The sequence below is a fragment of the Aspergillus melleus genome (assembly GCF_016097325.1).
Source record: "Aspergillus melleus strain CBS 546.65 chromosome Unknown contig5, whole genome shotgun sequence".
Classification (NCBI taxonomy): Eukaryota; Fungi; Ascomycota; class Eurotiomycetes; order Eurotiales; family Aspergillaceae; genus Aspergillus; species Aspergillus melleus.
The window spans coordinates 3,823,199-3,838,633 of NW_025763374.1; the positions used below are offsets into that span (position 1 = coordinate 3,823,199).

General features: G+C 53.5%; 6 protein-coding genes across 7 annotated transcripts; 4 read left to right on the forward strand and 2 right to left on the reverse strand.

Annotated features, from left to right (window-relative positions):
- Nucleotides 1-667: 667 nt before the first annotated feature.
- On the reverse strand, nucleotides 668-907 carry LDX57_009679 (uncharacterized protein; the record flags this gene model as incomplete). Its single annotated transcript, XM_046091410.1, has 1 exon — nucleotides 668-907. One exon carries the CDS (start codon nucleotides 905-907, stop codon nucleotides 668-670), a length of 240 nt encoding a protein of 79 aa, XP_045947387.1.
- A 949-nt stretch (nucleotides 908-1,856) lies between these two features.
- Nucleotides 1,857-3,002, forward strand: RBK1 (ribokinase; the record flags this gene model as incomplete). The annotated part of the gene is made up of 1 exon (XM_046091411.1): nucleotides 1,857-3,002. One exon carries the CDS (start codon nucleotides 1,857-1,859, stop codon nucleotides 3,000-3,002), a length of 1,146 nt encoding a protein of 381 aa, XP_045947388.1.
- Nucleotides 3,003-4,510: 1,508 nt separating this feature from the next.
- On the forward strand, nucleotides 4,511-5,657 carry LDX57_009681 (uncharacterized protein; the record flags this gene model as incomplete). Its single annotated transcript, XM_046091412.1, has 2 exons — nucleotides 4,511-4,625; nucleotides 4,702-5,657. The coding sequence occupies 2 exons, from the start codon at nucleotides 4,511-4,513 to the stop codon at nucleotides 5,655-5,657; spliced, it is 1,071 nt and encodes a 356-aa protein (XP_045947389.1).
- Nucleotides 5,658-6,234: 577 nt separating this feature from the next.
- Nucleotides 6,235-8,414, reverse strand: TFC1 (transcription factor TFIIIC subunit TFC1; the record flags this gene model as incomplete). Its single annotated transcript, XM_046091413.1, has 5 exons — nucleotides 6,235-7,540; nucleotides 7,591-7,699; nucleotides 7,759-7,836; nucleotides 7,890-8,199; nucleotides 8,259-8,414. The coding sequence occupies 5 exons, from the start codon at nucleotides 8,412-8,414 to the stop codon at nucleotides 6,235-6,237; spliced, it is 1,959 nt and encodes a 652-aa protein (XP_045947390.1).
- A 953-nt stretch (nucleotides 8,415-9,367) lies between these two features.
- On the forward strand, nucleotides 9,368-13,432 carry RTS1. 2 transcript variants are annotated; one of them, XM_046091414.1, is made up of 9 exons: nucleotides 9,368-9,792; nucleotides 10,115-10,290; nucleotides 10,436-10,759; nucleotides 10,855-11,454; nucleotides 11,507-11,860; nucleotides 11,915-12,085; nucleotides 12,144-12,271; nucleotides 12,331-12,652; nucleotides 12,835-13,432. In XM_046091414.1, the coding sequence occupies exons 2-9, from the start codon at nucleotides 10,267-10,269 to the stop codon at nucleotides 12,964-12,966; spliced, it is 2,055 nt and encodes a 684-aa protein (XP_045947391.1). In that variant the 5' UTR covers nucleotides 9,368-9,792; nucleotides 10,115-10,266; the 3' UTR covers nucleotides 12,967-13,432. The 2 variants fall into 2 exon arrangements, with proteins under 2 accessions (XP_045947391.1, XP_045947392.1); XM_046091415.1 differs by having other exon boundaries at nucleotides 9,368-10,290; nucleotides 12,796-13,432.
- Nucleotides 13,433-14,062: 630 nt separating this feature from the next.
- Nucleotides 14,063-14,472, forward strand: TRA1_1 (transcription-associated protein 1; the record flags this gene model as incomplete). Its single annotated transcript, XM_046091416.1, has 2 exons — nucleotides 14,063-14,114; nucleotides 14,228-14,472. 2 exons carry the CDS (start codon nucleotides 14,063-14,065, stop codon nucleotides 14,470-14,472), a joined length of 297 nt encoding a protein of 98 aa, XP_045947393.1.
- Between the last annotated feature and the right edge of the window lie 963 nt (nucleotides 14,473-15,435).

A 15,435-nucleotide genomic window follows, 5' to 3' on the forward strand; every position in this document is an offset into this window, starting at 1 on the left:
GGATGGAAAGTCGACACCCACGGACAGAGGCGGCCCGTTCTGTGGGTCTCGTTCACCTTGTCAACCCAAAGCTGACCCTGCACCTCGTGAACGAGGTCGACAAGCGCGTTAGTTTCCATAGGATTGGAGAAAGGATTGGTGGGGGATGATCACTGGGGGATTACGACTTTGATGAACCAGGAGCTGCTCGACAGAAGAGCGATGGGGACGAGGCCGCTGCGACCCGTTTTTAATCGTTGGTTGCGCACGGGATTGAGTGCCTCAGGCGGCTTACAATTTTCTTGGCGTGCATCACGTCCAAACTATAGAAAATGAAATTATGCTTATACTAGGATTGAAAAACTTGGACTTGTTGAACGGTGCTTCGATGTTGTATTTGACTCGGCAAAAGAGATGCTCAATAAAAGCAGGTTCTTAAGAGTTCCAGTAGCATGAAATTAGGCCAACGAGAGGGACCACGCTGCGCTGCGTCACCAATCCACCCCTAAGATCTGCAAGTGAAAGAACCAAGATTTCAGAGACAACAGTCAACGACTGATGGCAAGACAGGCTGTGCTGTGGATGAAACGACTGTAAGAACCGTCCATCCGGTTACACACGATCCGCGAGGCGTTGGAGGGCTTATCTCTAGCTAGAGGGACCACCCTTCTATCGTTAATAACAATCGTTAGCACATGCCTAGAGAGCTCAAGGGGGTTAACTCCTTGAGGTTAGTACGAACAGCGGCTTCAGCCATTTCCTTAGCAGTCTTCCTTTCAGCCTTGCGTCTCTCCCTCTCCTCTTTGTTCTTGCGCCGCTTTTCAACAGAGGAGTTGGCAGTGTCAACCATTAGTCCGACGGCAGCGCTTCCAGAGCTAATGAGCGCGTCGTTGACCTCCCTTCGAGCGTTTGCATTGGTATTAGACATCGTGAGTAGGCGTGATGTGATGGGGTGTGAGATATGTGGCAGACTTAAGCCAATGTTTACGACAGATAAGTCGAGAATACTTGATTCACAGTGGCCTTTAAGTGAATAAGCAAACGAAGGCAACCCCCTCCCCGCCCCCCTCTTTAGGATGAATTGGAGCCTTTTATATCGCTTTTGTGCGCACGGTCTGTGCAATGATAACAGTCTTCCAGGGTCTCAACCCCAAACGAGAATTCGCTGCAGGCTCTCAGGTATCTCGCGCATTGATAGGCCGAGCCCTGCCCGACTAGTTCACTGTCCCATTGTTCCACCATGTATGCTCAAGCTAGGTTGCATCCAGCGCGCACAAGGCATATGCTCAAGTCCCCGCTTCTGATGTTAAAGGGCTATCAAAGCGTCCCGCCGTGGTTAAGGGTCAAAGCACCTGTTTAGTCTGTCTATTTGAGAGTCCGTACATAGTGCCGAGTTGATTCGCTTTTGAGTGACGCCGTCTAGAGATCAGCTAAGTATGTATCTCATATGGAAAGAGATTCGATGCTTGTGCAATTGAGTTTTTACCCCCAACATTTCAATGCTTAAGCAGAATTTTACTAATCTTCTACACCGAAACTCACCATAGTGATCTGGTCGCAGGTCTAACTCTAGAAAGTTCCACCCGAAGTAGTAAGGCCAAGCCCAGACGCGCAGACTTTCCCCCGCCCGATCCTTGTTCTTCCTTCCTCATCCCACCATCCCACCGTCCCTCATCCATCAGACCATTTAGCGATCAATTGATAAATTACGAAGCGACGAGCGACGCAAAGACACCAGTGAGAATTTTTTGTAAACCATTCTCGTCTTATCGAGCACCCCATCCATCTCTGAATCCAATCGACCGACCGACCCCCGCATCCCCGCGTTTCACCTACCCTCGACGATCGACTATCTACGACCTACGATCTACGCGACCATGGCTCCTACAATCCGAGTGATCGGCTCTTTAAACGTGGACATGGTGTCCGTGACGCCTCGATTCCCCGAAGCCGGCGAGACCATCACTTCCTCGTCGTATTTCATTAGCGCCGGCGGCAAGGGCGCCAACCAGGCCGTTGCCTGCGGACGGCTGTCGCGATCGAAGAACGACCCCTCCCCGCCATCGGGCAAGTCGCCCGTCAAGGTGGAAATGGTTGGCGCCGTGGGAGGACTGGACGGACACTTCGACGCGCTGCTGAAACCGACGCTGGAGAAATCGGGCGTTGATGCGTCCCGCGTCCAGGTCATTGGGGATGCCTACACGGGCGTGGCGGTCATCGTTGTCGACGAGTCGGCCGGCGGCGAGAATCGCATTGTGTTCTCCCCCGGCGCCAACTACCAGGGCATGAAGCCGGAACCGCAGGTGTTGGGCATGGGGTTGGCGGCGCCCGTGCCGGACGTGATTGTCATGCAAGGGGAGATCCCCGTGGACACAACGATTGGGATTCTGCGGGAGCTGGCGGCGTTCAAGGTGAAGAACCGGGCGGAGGGCAAGCGAGGCATCGAGGTGGGTCCGGACGTCCTGTTCAACCCGGCCCCTGCGCCGCCGGGTGGACTGCCAGAGGATGTGTATGCGGCGGTGGACCACTTCGTGATGAACGAGACGGAGGCGGGGCTGATGTCTCCGCCGGCAGGGCAGTTGTTGAAGGTTGTTCCGGACGCGGAGGGTCAGCCCAGCAACGAGAAGGTGGCGCGGTACTTCCACCAGCTAGGGGTGACCTACGTGCTCATCACGTTAGGGTCCAAGGGCGTCTGGTACAGTGCCACCGAGGCCAAGACCTCCGGCCCGGTCGACGGCGTCAACCGATTCACGAACCAGCTGCCTGCCGCCAAGGTCAGCCAGGTGCTCGACACGACCGCCGCCGGAGATACCTTTGTGGGAGCGTACGCGGTGGAGGTGGCGCGATGGCGCGAGCAGCGACGAGCCGATGGCAAGGTCGGGCAGGACGTGACGACGGAGGAGAAACCGGTCCGCTATCAGCAGGTGATGAACGAGGCGTTGGGACTGGCAACGCGAGCCGCAGCCCGCGGGGTCGAGCGACGAGGCGCGATGGACAGCATTCCTTGGGAGGACGAGATCTGAGAGACGACTGCAAACGGGAAGGAGGCGAACGGAAGAATTGTCACGGATGTATAATATTGCACGATTGAGAACCAGGATGAAGATAGAAAAGGATATAATTATAGAATAGCCAACCAAGACGCGAGAGCATGATGTAACCCATGGAAGAAGCGTTTGCGAAGACAGCAAATGACGGTTCAAGGACCGGAATAGCGCGGCGTCAACCTTGCCGATCGCCAGTGGCAAGACAAGACAGACAGCCAAGAATGTCTTGAAGATTGTACAGAGCCCGGAGTGCTGCCCGTCGGACGCGAAGAATGACTATATCCTAGATGCGTCCGGGCGCGTACGATGCATACGCAGCGTCTAGACCTACCATAACGACCATTCAGAGGATCTTTCGACGAGAATGCTCGGGGTGAAAATGTATTATAATACATCATCTCATTCTCACGAGGGGGCATCGAACCTCGCAGCGTCTCACCTCCCAGCTGGAAGAAGAGAGGGGTTCAGAAGGATGAAACCCAGGCTGGGGACTAACGATGCACGAACGAGCCAAATCAACCTAAAATAGGCCGGACAAATGAGACTCGAGAGGGATCTGCGTTTGATTGAGGTCTACAGGACAGGCGAGACGGTCGCGGTGTCTTTCTCCCGGAAGGGAGGCAGCAAGAGCAATGCAGATGCAGCACAAACGCAGGACGGTGAAACATGGGATGGAATACGTGTTCGAGTGATGACACGCGACGGACGGTCGGCAAGGAAGAAGATAAGGGAGAAAGCAAGAAAGGGACGTGCTTGGGGGACGCGTTGAAGGGAGACTGTAGTACCTAGTTACTAGAAGTAGTTACCTAGAGGTAGGGTGGTTACGGGAATTGAGTTCAATTAATTAATTAATTAGTTAATTCATTCATTCATTAATTATTACTCCGTACTTCTAGAGATGAATCTCTTCAGATCGAAGATATAATAGTGAATATAATTATTCTAATAATTCTAGTAAAGACGCGCCTTGCATGGAGCGAGCGACACGACTCACGAGAAAGTCACGACTTACGCGCGCCTCCACCCACTTCGCTCATTCCCTTCAGCCTTCATACCGGTTCAGACCTGCATGATTCCCTGCCCTTCAATTACCTTTCCCCTTTCGTTCTTCCCTTGCCTCGCTTGCTTCTTTTATATCCTCCTTCGCCTCCTCCTGTTGCTTCCCTTTGTTTCCCTTCATCCCCTCTAACACTGGTGGTCGAGGTGTGATCGTGTACATTCGACATTCAACATTCAATCCATTCAATCCGTCTGATTCCCATCCATCTCGAGGAGAACCACGTCCATTCAACCATCAGTCCTGCACTACGCTTTAGTGATCCTCTATACTTCTGCCCGACCGCCAATCATCCGTCCACCCCACTCCCGCGCGACCAAAACAAACCCCCCGTCTATCCAGATAAATAAACTCCGTCTTATCCCTCAATCCCGCCGAAAGTCGCGTCTTTTCCCTTTCTTTCTTCATTTTTTTCAATCCCTCCATCATGGCCACCCTCACCATGACTTCCACTCCCGTGCGACAGCCCTTTGCCAGCCTGGATGCCCCGCGGGTACGCTCCTTGCTCAAGACCAAGATGAACGTGCAGAACAAGCAAAATGGTATGTCCACGCTAAACTCACCACCTTTCGGATCGACAGTCCTTGTACGAGTTTGCTAACCCGTCCGTTGCATCAGGTGCTCTCTTGACAAGCAAGCGTCAGCCACTGTCCGACATTGACTCCGAGAACATCGACCCCGTCACCCTGAACCACTCCTCCAAACGCAAGCGTGGTGCCGACGACGACGACCACGAGCCCGTCAAGGGCCCTTCCAAGCCCCTCAAGGCCTCCCGCGTGGCTCTCACTACCGTCAAGTCATCGCCTGCGCCCCCCAGAGCAACCCCTTCGACTCCTAAATCCGCCCCCACTCTGAAGCCTGCTGGCCGCTCCCCCCAGGCCAAACCCTGCAAGCCATTCGCTCGTCGCTCGACAATCGCCAAATCCCGTGTCGATCCTACCGCCAGAAAGAGTGTCAACCGCCCGTTCTCCATTGCGACCGCTCTGTCCAATGGCAAGCCCAAGAGCCAGCCCGCCAAAACCCCTGCTTCCTGGTCCTTTGATATCTACGTGGACTCCGAGCAGGAGGAGATGACCAACCTGATGCAACACTCGACCGGTGTGTTGGATATCAGTGACGACGAAGGCAAGGTGGAACCGAGCACCCGAGGCAAGGAGAATATCCCTCCTGCAGATTTGGGTATCTCCTTGCCTCGTTCTCGTCAGCAGGAATCCTCTGCCGCCGCAGCCCGGAAATCCGTCATGATGGAGGAATCCCGCTCTCCGTTGGGTGAACTGAACACGGCCGACTACTATGGCGAGGATTGCCACGCCTTTTCGTACGCCATCATCTACGATGACGAGGAGGCCATCGAACCTGAGAAGGTCTCTGTTCCGTCCGTGCCCCGAGCCTCAGGCAGCTCTCACCATACCCGAAGCAAGCTCTCTAGCGTCTCTTCGATCTCTTCTATCCTGGAAGCAACTGCGCCTAAAACCCCTGTCACAGAACCTACCGATCACGCCACCGCCGAGGTCGAGATCTGGGAAAGCGGGAGTGCTGCGGATGAGGCTGAGAAGGACTCCTGTAGAGTCTAGCTCGGTGTCCGCTTAACCACTGCTTTTACTAAACCCGGAATCCAACCAGGCGTTGCTCAATTCAGGCGGCGTTGAATGAGACATCCTCGCGCCGGGAGGGTCTGTTATTTGCGACTTGTTACTCGATACCCGAATCTTTCCTTTGTTCTGCTTCTTGACCCTTCCGCTAGTTGTCTCTTGATTTATTTCCTTTGTTCTGTTTCCTTCTAGTCTGCTCGTTGGATATCCGGTTTATCTCCTTGACTCTTACTCCATCCTTACCTGATTCTCACTCTGCTCTCACCTTACTCTGTTTACCTTATATACGAAGACAATTTTGTCCATCTGGTGTCTTGTCTACCTTTTGCTTTGTGGTCTTCTTGTTCTGTTGGAACTGATTCATTCATTCGCTGGGACGATGCCATGCCATGCCATTTCTGTACTATCTAATGATCGAGAATGCGTTACGTCGAATGATGTCTATGATGTATATACAACCATTTCCTTAATTAATTGATTGGAACCATTTGGCCCTTGAACTGTAGAATATGATTGCGTAAGAAATACTGAGCTTCTGTAATTAGGAGGTAGCTACTAGCTATAGCTGTCGACCTTTTCCTTTGGCCCTTCTTCTCCTCTCCATCTCATCCTCGTCCTCCTCAGAACTCTGTTCTTCGTCCTGCGGTGCCGATACTTGTTCTCCAATTGCCGCGTTCACCGATTCCGCCGCGGCTGCTGCCTGCGCTTCTAGAATCTCCTCCTGCTCGATGGCTTCTTCTTCCCCTTGACTTTCTTCCTCCCCGTCCACTCCACCCGCTTCACCACCACCATCCTGCCACTGAACTCTCCTCCCAGGCTCTATTCTAGCCCCCTCCCCAGAACCTGGTCCCTCCTCTCCTTCCTCCCCTCCCTCCTGCTGCCCCTCCCCCCTCTCAAGCTCCATCTCCATCTCCTCCGCCTCCCTCGTCCTCTCCTTCCAATTCGCCGACCCCTTCAACATGGCCCTCACCTCCGTCGCCAGCGCCAAATCCTTGGGCGTGGCTTCTTTCGGATCCACCGCGAACACCCGCACCACGTCTTCCAAGTCCACATGATCCGGGAACTGGAGGATTTTCGCAAAGTCCGCGTCCTCGGGGACGGTGTTGTCGAGGAGCGAGAGGACTTTGTTGCGCATGATGGCTTTGGCTTTTGCGAGCGTGCCGTTGCCGAACCACCCGTCTGTTACGGGGTCGCAGGTTTGCCGGAGGAAGTTTTCTGGCGGAGACGAGGAGGTAGAGGATTCAGGGAAGAGGATGGATTTGAGGAGCGGGTCGGCGACGTCGCAGAGCATCCAGATGCGGCCGTCGGCGTGGAGAGGCAACGTGCCGGTGAAGATGTGGCTGTCGGGGATGATAGGATCGACGGTGGAGCCGGAGGCGAAGGAATCGTTCGGGCGAGCGAAGGTATGTCTCCTCCCGTGGCCGCCGTCGCGCGCGAGTTCCGGCTCCCGAGGAATGATGCGGAACATGACGGTTTGGTAGTGGCGGTAGTCCGGGGAGGAGCGGGGGTCGTGGCCGAATTTGATGATGGCGTCGCGCCACGGCCCCGAGCGGAAGATGTATCCGACGTAGGGGACGGCGTAGCGGAGGAGGTAGCGCTGCTCGGACGAGGTGATGTTGTTGCGGAGGCCGCGGCGGGTCCAGGCGGGACGGTCTTGGAAGAGGGATTGGACGGTCGAGATGGTCTCTTGGAGGGACTTGTCGAGCGTGCTGATTGCCGGGAGGGTGTCGCGTGGGGCGGACGGCACGGTAGGGATGTCGTAGGGGACGAGGAAGGTCATGATTTTAGAGGCGGTTTGCGTGTTCACTGTGGTAACGTTGCCGGAGGTGTCGACGGATTGGCGGACGGTGGGATTTTGGTGGTAGCTGTTTAGCTGGTTAGTCGGGAGATGATTGATAGAAATGATAGAGCATACATGTAGCCGAACGGCACATCTCCATGGCTGAACGATGGAGGAGGGATAATGTCCACATTTGAGATGACTCCTTTGGTCATGTCCAGATCCCATTCTCTCATCTTATCGTCTAGCAATCAGTTAGTCTTCAGATCCACAGATCCAGAACTTGACGGCACAGATCCGTACAGTCAAACGACAAAATCTTCTCCCGAAACCGATTACTGAACTCGCTCCGCGCGGTCGAATACACAAAATCCGGCATCCCTAGAGACCAGGGTCAACTCCCCCTCCAAACCACAGGTTGAAAGCAAACAAACCTCGAAACACATGCGTGCGATTGATCGACCCTACTGGCTCGACCTGATACCTACCCTCCGTATCCCGGAGCGTCCTTAGCAGATGCCTCGCCCCAGGCCGCTGTGGCTCGCGATTAATAGTCGTCACGGCGACCCCGGAGAATGGCTCATCGGATCCCTTCTTCCTCTTGCGTCCCGTTCGCTTAGGCACCGTCACCTTGAGCAAGACGTTACTGGACGCCGAGCTAGTCGACTGCAAGGGTCGGGACATGGCGTCCTCCGGCCGCAAGAGGAGGTTTGCCGATGCATCGGCCTTTGGGGGGTTGAGGATCTAAATTCTCCATTTAGGCATTGGGAAACATATTGAAAGGGGGTGGCAATGGACTTTACCTTGGAGATTCCTGCGTTGCCTTGCAGGGTGTCAATCGCTTTGTCGACATCTTTGATAATGGCGGGATGTTCGACGCTGACAAGTTGTCGGGATGGGACTGTGTAGAAGGGGGCTGTTCTAGGGCCGTGCCATTCTGATGTTTGGTTGGGGTCCATGTTGATTTGCAGTGTGCCTTGGAGTGAGGTTGCAGGTTGCAGGTATATTCTTGCGTCCCACTATATGTCTGGAGACGATTACTCAAGGTAGAATGGATACAGAAGCCCGAGATATATTTCCACGGGACAGGGAACTAGACTGTTGGGTATTATGATGAACACCGCATGGTCGTTGAGTTGGTGAAAGTTAAAGATGAAAGTGAATAAAGATTGACGATGGAAAAAAGAAAGGTTGACTGCACCAAAGCTCTTCTCGAATAGAAGACACAGGAAAAGCAAAGACGCTACGGCGATCCTGACGCAGTGGAAAGAACCGCATAAAAGCAGATTTCCTGCCGCTTTACCGTCAGGACACACCACTGTCACGTGCAGTAAGTGAAGCGGCACCGCCACCAGTGCGAGTCACCTGATCCCCTCCTCCAAGTGCATTTTTCTCCCTGCCGAGTTCAGCCAGCAGTACTGTAGTCCTTACGTCTCGGAGTGCATATGGAACTGCATCCGACACCGTTGGAGTTTGACCTCATTTGCTACGCTAATTTGACATATCAACGGAGTGGTGCGGTTGTAGCATCCAGCGGGAAAGAAGTTTAGTTCGAAATGATCGGTTGCCATGAGGGCCGATGAGCTCATGTCCATGGCTGTAGTCGATTTCTTGAAGGTCGAGGGTCAGTAAATAGAACGCAAACACGGCTTGGTGTACCTACAGCCATGTATATCGGCCCCTTACCTGCAATCCAATGGATACGGGAGGATATTTATATCCTAGAAGATGGGGGAACTCAACGCCGAAGACATGGTTGGAGATACCGTAGAGTACTACTGATCAAGGTAGAAATACGAAGTAAAAATCAATTATCGACGTTCATTGGAAATGCAGTTTGCCGTGCCTCTTTTATGTGACGGAGACAGAGAGACACAGAGAGAGAGAGAGAGAGAGAGAGAGAGAGAGAGATGGGGAGACTAAAACGAGTCCCACCCCTTCTCTCTCTCTCTCTCTCTCTCTTTCTTCCTCTCCCTCTCCCTAAGACCCTCACTCCCTCGACGTGCCGACCGGGGCTTTTGCGTCTCGAACGGACCATCTCTTTCGTACGATTTCTGATTTATTTTCTGACCGATAAATTTTCTCCATCCGTTCTCATTCTCATTCTCATTCCCAAGATCTTGACCATCAATCCCCGGGGACTCTTACACCCCACTTTCGTTGCCAACCAGCCGCTAAGCGACACGGAAGACGATCGTCTAGCGCCGACCCGACCGACTGATTGACTGGCCGCTCCTATACCACTACCACTACGGTGTTTCGCGCCTAAAGCTGGACTGTCTGTCCCTTCTTCCTCCCACTTTGTCTCTCTCTCTCTCCCTCTCCAATTATCTCGAGGTAAGTCTGCATTAACTCCTCCTCTCCTGCTTTTCTTGCGCCTTTCTGGGGCGACCGCTTTTTGTTTGCCTTTCCCCCCTCCCCCTGGTGCTACCACCTCTTTGCTGGCTGGCTGGCTCGCTCGCTCTACCGCCTCCTCTCACCTCCCTCTTCCTCCAGCGTCTGAGTGTGCACTTGTCTCTTCTGTTATCTTTGGTCTTGTTTCTTTCCTCGAATTGCGATCTAGAACTTATTTACCACACGCTTTTGCCATGCTTTAACCCGAATCGAGCGCGATGTCCTGCTATCTTCTGATCGGAAATGCTCATGTGGTCGTTCCCAGGCCGACATAAACAACTTCCCCGTCGTGGCTCTCCTGAAAACTGCCTCCGCCTTGCCCAACGCTCAACCCCTCCCGCTAGTGTGCGGCATCTGGCTGCACTGGCTTTTAGTCCCCCGACCGAGTACATGTGGCTGTTCGATTAGGCCGCGACAATGAAGGGCTTCAGACAGAGAGTGGTAAGTGGTCCGCCTATCTCCCCCCCCGTGTCCCTTGTGTCCCCTCTCCTCCCACCCGCTCTCCCCGCGTGTGGACACGATCAAACGACAACGCCGACCACATCGTCTTTCCCGATCTGCAAGCTGACCCTCTCTTACCTCTCAGCACGAGCAGTTGTCGAGGGCCAAAGATGCGAATAAATCCTCTAAGAAGAAAGACGCTCAGAATCAATCGTCGCTGGGGGTTCAGCATGGCCAACAGTCCTCGTCCCCGAACCAGGGCACTCCCACCTCCTCCTCGACGTCCGTGAACGATGCGAGGAAATCGCCGGATAATGCTGCACAGGCCGGGGCGTATCCCCCGGGTCAGTACTATGTTCAGCAGGGTGCGGGAGCGGCCGGTCAGCCCGTGAATAATGGGGCCCCTGGGACTCCGACAAAGCAAGGACAACATGTGGCCCCCAGCGTGGTCATTAGTCCTAGCGCGCCGGTGAGTACTCGCCCTGTCCTCGCTCTTCTCACTGCCCGCGACCGGCAGTTTGACGTGCTTTTTTGTCCAAGCGCTAATCGTTTCGTGTGTTGCAGCATGTCCCCCCGCCCGGTGCCGCCGAGACGATGCCGGGAGATCTGGCTCCCCCGCGAAAGTCCCACGTCTTCGATCGCCTCCAGACGACCCCCAAGGATATGTCCGAAGGCATTCGGACTCCCAAGCGTCAACATTCGTCGCGATTCGACATCTCCGACCAACGTCAGCGGGAGCTGGAGAAACTTCCCGGCTTCCACGAAGTGCCCCCTAACCGGCGCCAAGAACTGTTCATGCAGAAGATCGATCAGTGTAACATCATTTTCGATTTCAACGACCCCACTGCGGACATGAAATCCAAGGAGATCAAGAGACTGGCGCTCCACGAGCTCTTGGATTACGTCGCCAATAACCGCTCGGTCATCACCGAACCCATGTATCCTCGAGTGGTGGAAATGTTCGCCAAAAACCTGTTCCGACCGATCCCCCCGCCCGTGACGCCTCAGGGAGAGGCCTTTGATCCGGAGGAGGACGAGCCGGTTCTGGAAGTGGCCTGGCCCCACATACAGGTTGTGTACGAGTTCTTTTTGAGGTTCATTGAGAGTCAAGACTTCAACACGAACATCGCCAAGGCCTACATTGATCACCATTTCGTGCTCCAGGTATGTGCTGAGAAGAAACAAGGCTTTGGATGCGAGCTGACCTCCTTTCTAGTTGCTGGAGCTGTTTGACTCCGAAGATCCTCGGGAACGCGATTTCCTCAAGACTACCCTGCATCGCATTTATGGAAAATTCCTGAACCTGCGATCATATATCCGTCGATCCATCAACAACGTTTTCTTCCAGTTCACATACGAAACAGAGCGATTCAACGGTATCGCGGAACTGTTGGAAATCCTGGGGTCGATCATCAACGGGTTTGCTCTTCCTCTCAAGGAGGAACACAAACTCTTCTTAACAAGGGTCTTGCTTCCCCTGCACAAAGTTAAGAGCCTCAGCATGTACCACCCTCAGCTGGCTTATTGTATTGTCCAATTCCTCGAGAAGGATTCGTCTCTAACGGAAGAGGTATGGCTTTTTGTTCGCTCCAGGAGTAATACCATTGGCTAATCCAAATAATAGGTTGTCCTCGGCCTGCTGCGCTACTGGCCCAAGGTCAACAGTACCAAGGAGGTTATGTACCTGAACGAAGTGGAGGATATCTTTGAGGTTATGGACCCGGCCGAGTTTGCGAAAGTCCAGGAGCCCCTGTTCCAGCAGCTCGCCAAATCGGTTGCAAGCCCCCACTTTCAGGTTTGCATTGTCCTTGATAGACCCATTCCCTTGCAACCGCTAAGTCAGTCTTGTGCAGGTCGCCGAGCGAGCACTCTACTTCTGGAACAACGAATACTTCTGTAACCTGGTCAGCGACAATGTCGATACTATCTTACCCATCATGTTCCCTCCCTTGTACGAGAACTCGAAGGGTCACTGGAACAGGCAAGTCTTTGAAGCTCTTAGCCCTCCCTCTCCCGGCGCAACGATCTAACTTCCCTTAGAACTATCCACAGCATGGTGTACAACGCTATGAAGATGTTTATGGAGATCAACCCCCAACTTTTCGATGAATGCTCGCACGACTACAACGAACGGCAAAATAGCGCCGAGCAACGCGAACGAGCTCGACAAAGCCGTTGGGAGAAGGTCGCTGAGCGGGCAAAGGATAGACAAAACGGCATTGCTCCACCTCCGTCGTCTGTGGAGGTTTCAGCTCAGGTGGACGAGGTCGAATCCCTCACCAACGATAGCCAGAAGCGTCTGCATGCTTTAAAGCTGGATGAGACCGGTACGCCAATTGAGAGAAGGGCTACCGGGGGATCGGTAAGTTCCATCCCCTCCTGACCGTGTGCGTGTAGTTATTTGTCATGCTTGACATGTTCTGCACCTCGCCGAGTTATTTTGTCCCCCCCTTTTTTTTTGCTGTCGTTAGTCATTACTAAGAAGTTGTCGTTTTCCATGTATAGCAAGCGTGATTCTAACGTCAAACGTCCGTAATACTCCAGAGACGGCGCCGAGGTTCCATCGATGGTCCCAGGAGGCGAAGAAGTGGTAGCGGCAGTGAGATTCGACCGCGACGAAGATCGGTTGGCTCAGGTGCCGTAACGATCTTGTCACGAAGCAATTCCACCAAGTGACAATCGAATTTATGGCATTTTACTCGTTAGACTTTCCACTACGACGGTATTAGCGATTGCGAGCTGCGATGAAGTATATTTGACTCTTCTTCTTGGGTTTTGATCCAAAAATCGCTTGTTCGTCTTTTCTCTTTTCTCTTCTTTTTTTTCCTTTTCCTCCCACCCCTTTCCACATTTCATCCTCCAATTCTTCCCCATCTTCTTTTCACGTTTTCTCTTTCACCACTTCCCTTGAATTCCCTTTTGTGTACATGGCTATCAATATTCTTCTCTCCGCGTGCAGGGTCGTGCTGAGCCCCTGTTTCCATGTGGACGTTTTTAAGTTGGACTATTAGAACTGTGTTCGGGGCTGGAAAACGGGTGCGAATGGCGTTTCCCTCGGTCGATATTGAAATCGATGACCTCATTTGAGTTTTTACACATGAAGTATTTACGGCATAGCCTTGAACCAGAGTCAAAACATTTCACCTTTTCCCATACTCCGTAGAGCTCCAGCGTTTTTGGGCGCACCGGTGGGACCACATGCCCCTGTGCCTGTACGGTACCTGACCACCTACGACGCGCTGATAGGCTATGTAACCGATACTCGCGTAGTAGACGCGCGCTTGACGGAATGGAGAATCGAAGACCCGATATTTCCTCTTTCGGACTAGCGTAAGCGTTCGGGGTCTCTGCGACACCCGCGTTCTGCTCTGCTGCTTTCTGCTCATGTTCATTTGCAGGCGTGATTTTGCGCGCATTCACTCTTGTCCTCGAGATACCCCATCCCTCCTTCCCCCCCCACTCCACCCTGGGGACTCTAAACTCCGCTCTTTTACTAACTATCCTTTCTTTTTCTCTCTCCTTCTATCCTAATTGCCTTTCGCCCCGGTGGGATTAATGAATTTACGACCGTGACCTTTTACCCGTTCCCTGTTCGATGAAGCGTCTTTCCTCGCCGGGCGAATAGAGAAAAGCTTCCTCTGTCGCTATTCCGCATGTGAACACGACGTCCCACGCAGACTGTGCTGGTTTTCGATTCCTCGCCGGCCCCTTGGCCTGGCATTAATTCAATCCCGTCCTAATTACTGAGAACTCCGAAGGAGTTGCATCAACCATGGAGCGAAACATTGACATCTACGCCAGCAAGCTGGCGGATGAGAAGCTTGGTACGTTTGGTCCTCGGTGACTCGAGAAGGAAGCCTCCATCTGCGGAGACTGCGGACTCTCCGCCGACTGGGCTCTCGAAGCTCTTTGTTGCTTACCCTCACTTTCCAACCAGATATCAAGCTCCGGTCCAACGTCGCACTTGAATTACGAGACAATATAGAGCCACTGTGCTCCGGTGCGAGCTATCCCATATTTCTTTCCAAGCTATGGCCCGTCTTCAAGACAATCCTCAAGGGCGAACCGGTATTCTCCAGCTCGTCGTTCGAGCAGGTTAGTCGCGACTCTCCCCTCCCCCGCTTATTATACCGGAAACTTCCACCCTCCGAATTGAGGCTGACGACCCCCTTCCTACTTTAGAAATTACGCAATTGTGTTCTCGAGACCCTTCACCGGCTACAACTGGCATCCCCCGACGTCGAACCCTACGCCGCGGATATGGTTGATATGTTGATGGACCTGGTTCGGATCGAAAACGAGGAAAACGCCGTTCTCTGCATGAAGACCATAATGGACCTTGAGCGGAATCAGGCCAAGGCGACCGCGGCCCGGGTACAACCGTTTTTGGAGCTTATCCAGGAGATGTTCCAGACGATGGAGCAGGTGGTTCGCGACACATTCGATACCCCTAGCCAGGCGACTCCGTCGGGGATGCCCTCGACACCCAGTGCGACCGCTCAGAACTTCCAGTCCCCTCGACCAAGCTCACCCGCCACTTCTGTCTCCGACCTCGGCCCGGATCAGCAGGCCAGCAACGTCTTGCTCAAAGGCATGCAATCTTTTAAGGTCCTGGCGGAATGTCCCATCATCGTCGTCTCAATCTTCCAGACCCATCGCAACTCGGTCGTGCAGAACGTGAAGCTTTTCGTGCCCCTCATAAAGAGTATCCTGCTACTGCAGGCAAAGCCGCAGGAGAAGGCGCATGCGGACGCCGCAGCCCAGGGACAGATTTTTACCGGTGTTTGCAAGGAGATTCGGAATCGTTCTGCTTTTGGTGAATTCATTACCGCGCAGGTGAAGACAATGAGTTTCCTGGCATACCTCCTAAGAATGTACGCGCACCAGCTACAGGATTTCCTTCCCACACTCCCATCGGTCGTTGTGCGGCTGCTCCAAGACTGCCCAAGGGAGAAATCCAGTGCGAGGAAGGAGCTCCTCGTCGCCATCCGTCACATCATTAATTTTAATTACCGCAAAATCTTTCTGGAGAAGATCGACGAACTTCTCGACGAGCGTACTCTCATAGGCGATGGCCTCACCGTGTATGAAACGATGAGACCCCTCGCCTATAGCATGCTGGCAGATCTGATCCATCACGTCCGG

What these genes read in the sequence shown, in the direction of transcription:
- RTS1 (XM_046091414.1), top strand. Translation starts at nt 10,267, where the DNA reads ATGAAGGGCTTCAGACAGAGAGTG. An exon ending in ATCACCATTTCGTGCTCCAG is followed by an intron (nt 11,455 to 11,506) that starts GTATGTGCTGAG and finishes CCTCCTTTCTAG; the next exon opens with TTGCTGGAGCTGTTTGACTC. An exon ending in GAAGGGCTACCGGGGGATCG is followed by an intron (nt 12,653 to 12,834) that starts GTAAGTTCCATC and finishes GTAATACTCCAG; the next exon opens with AGACGGCGCCGAGGTTCCAT.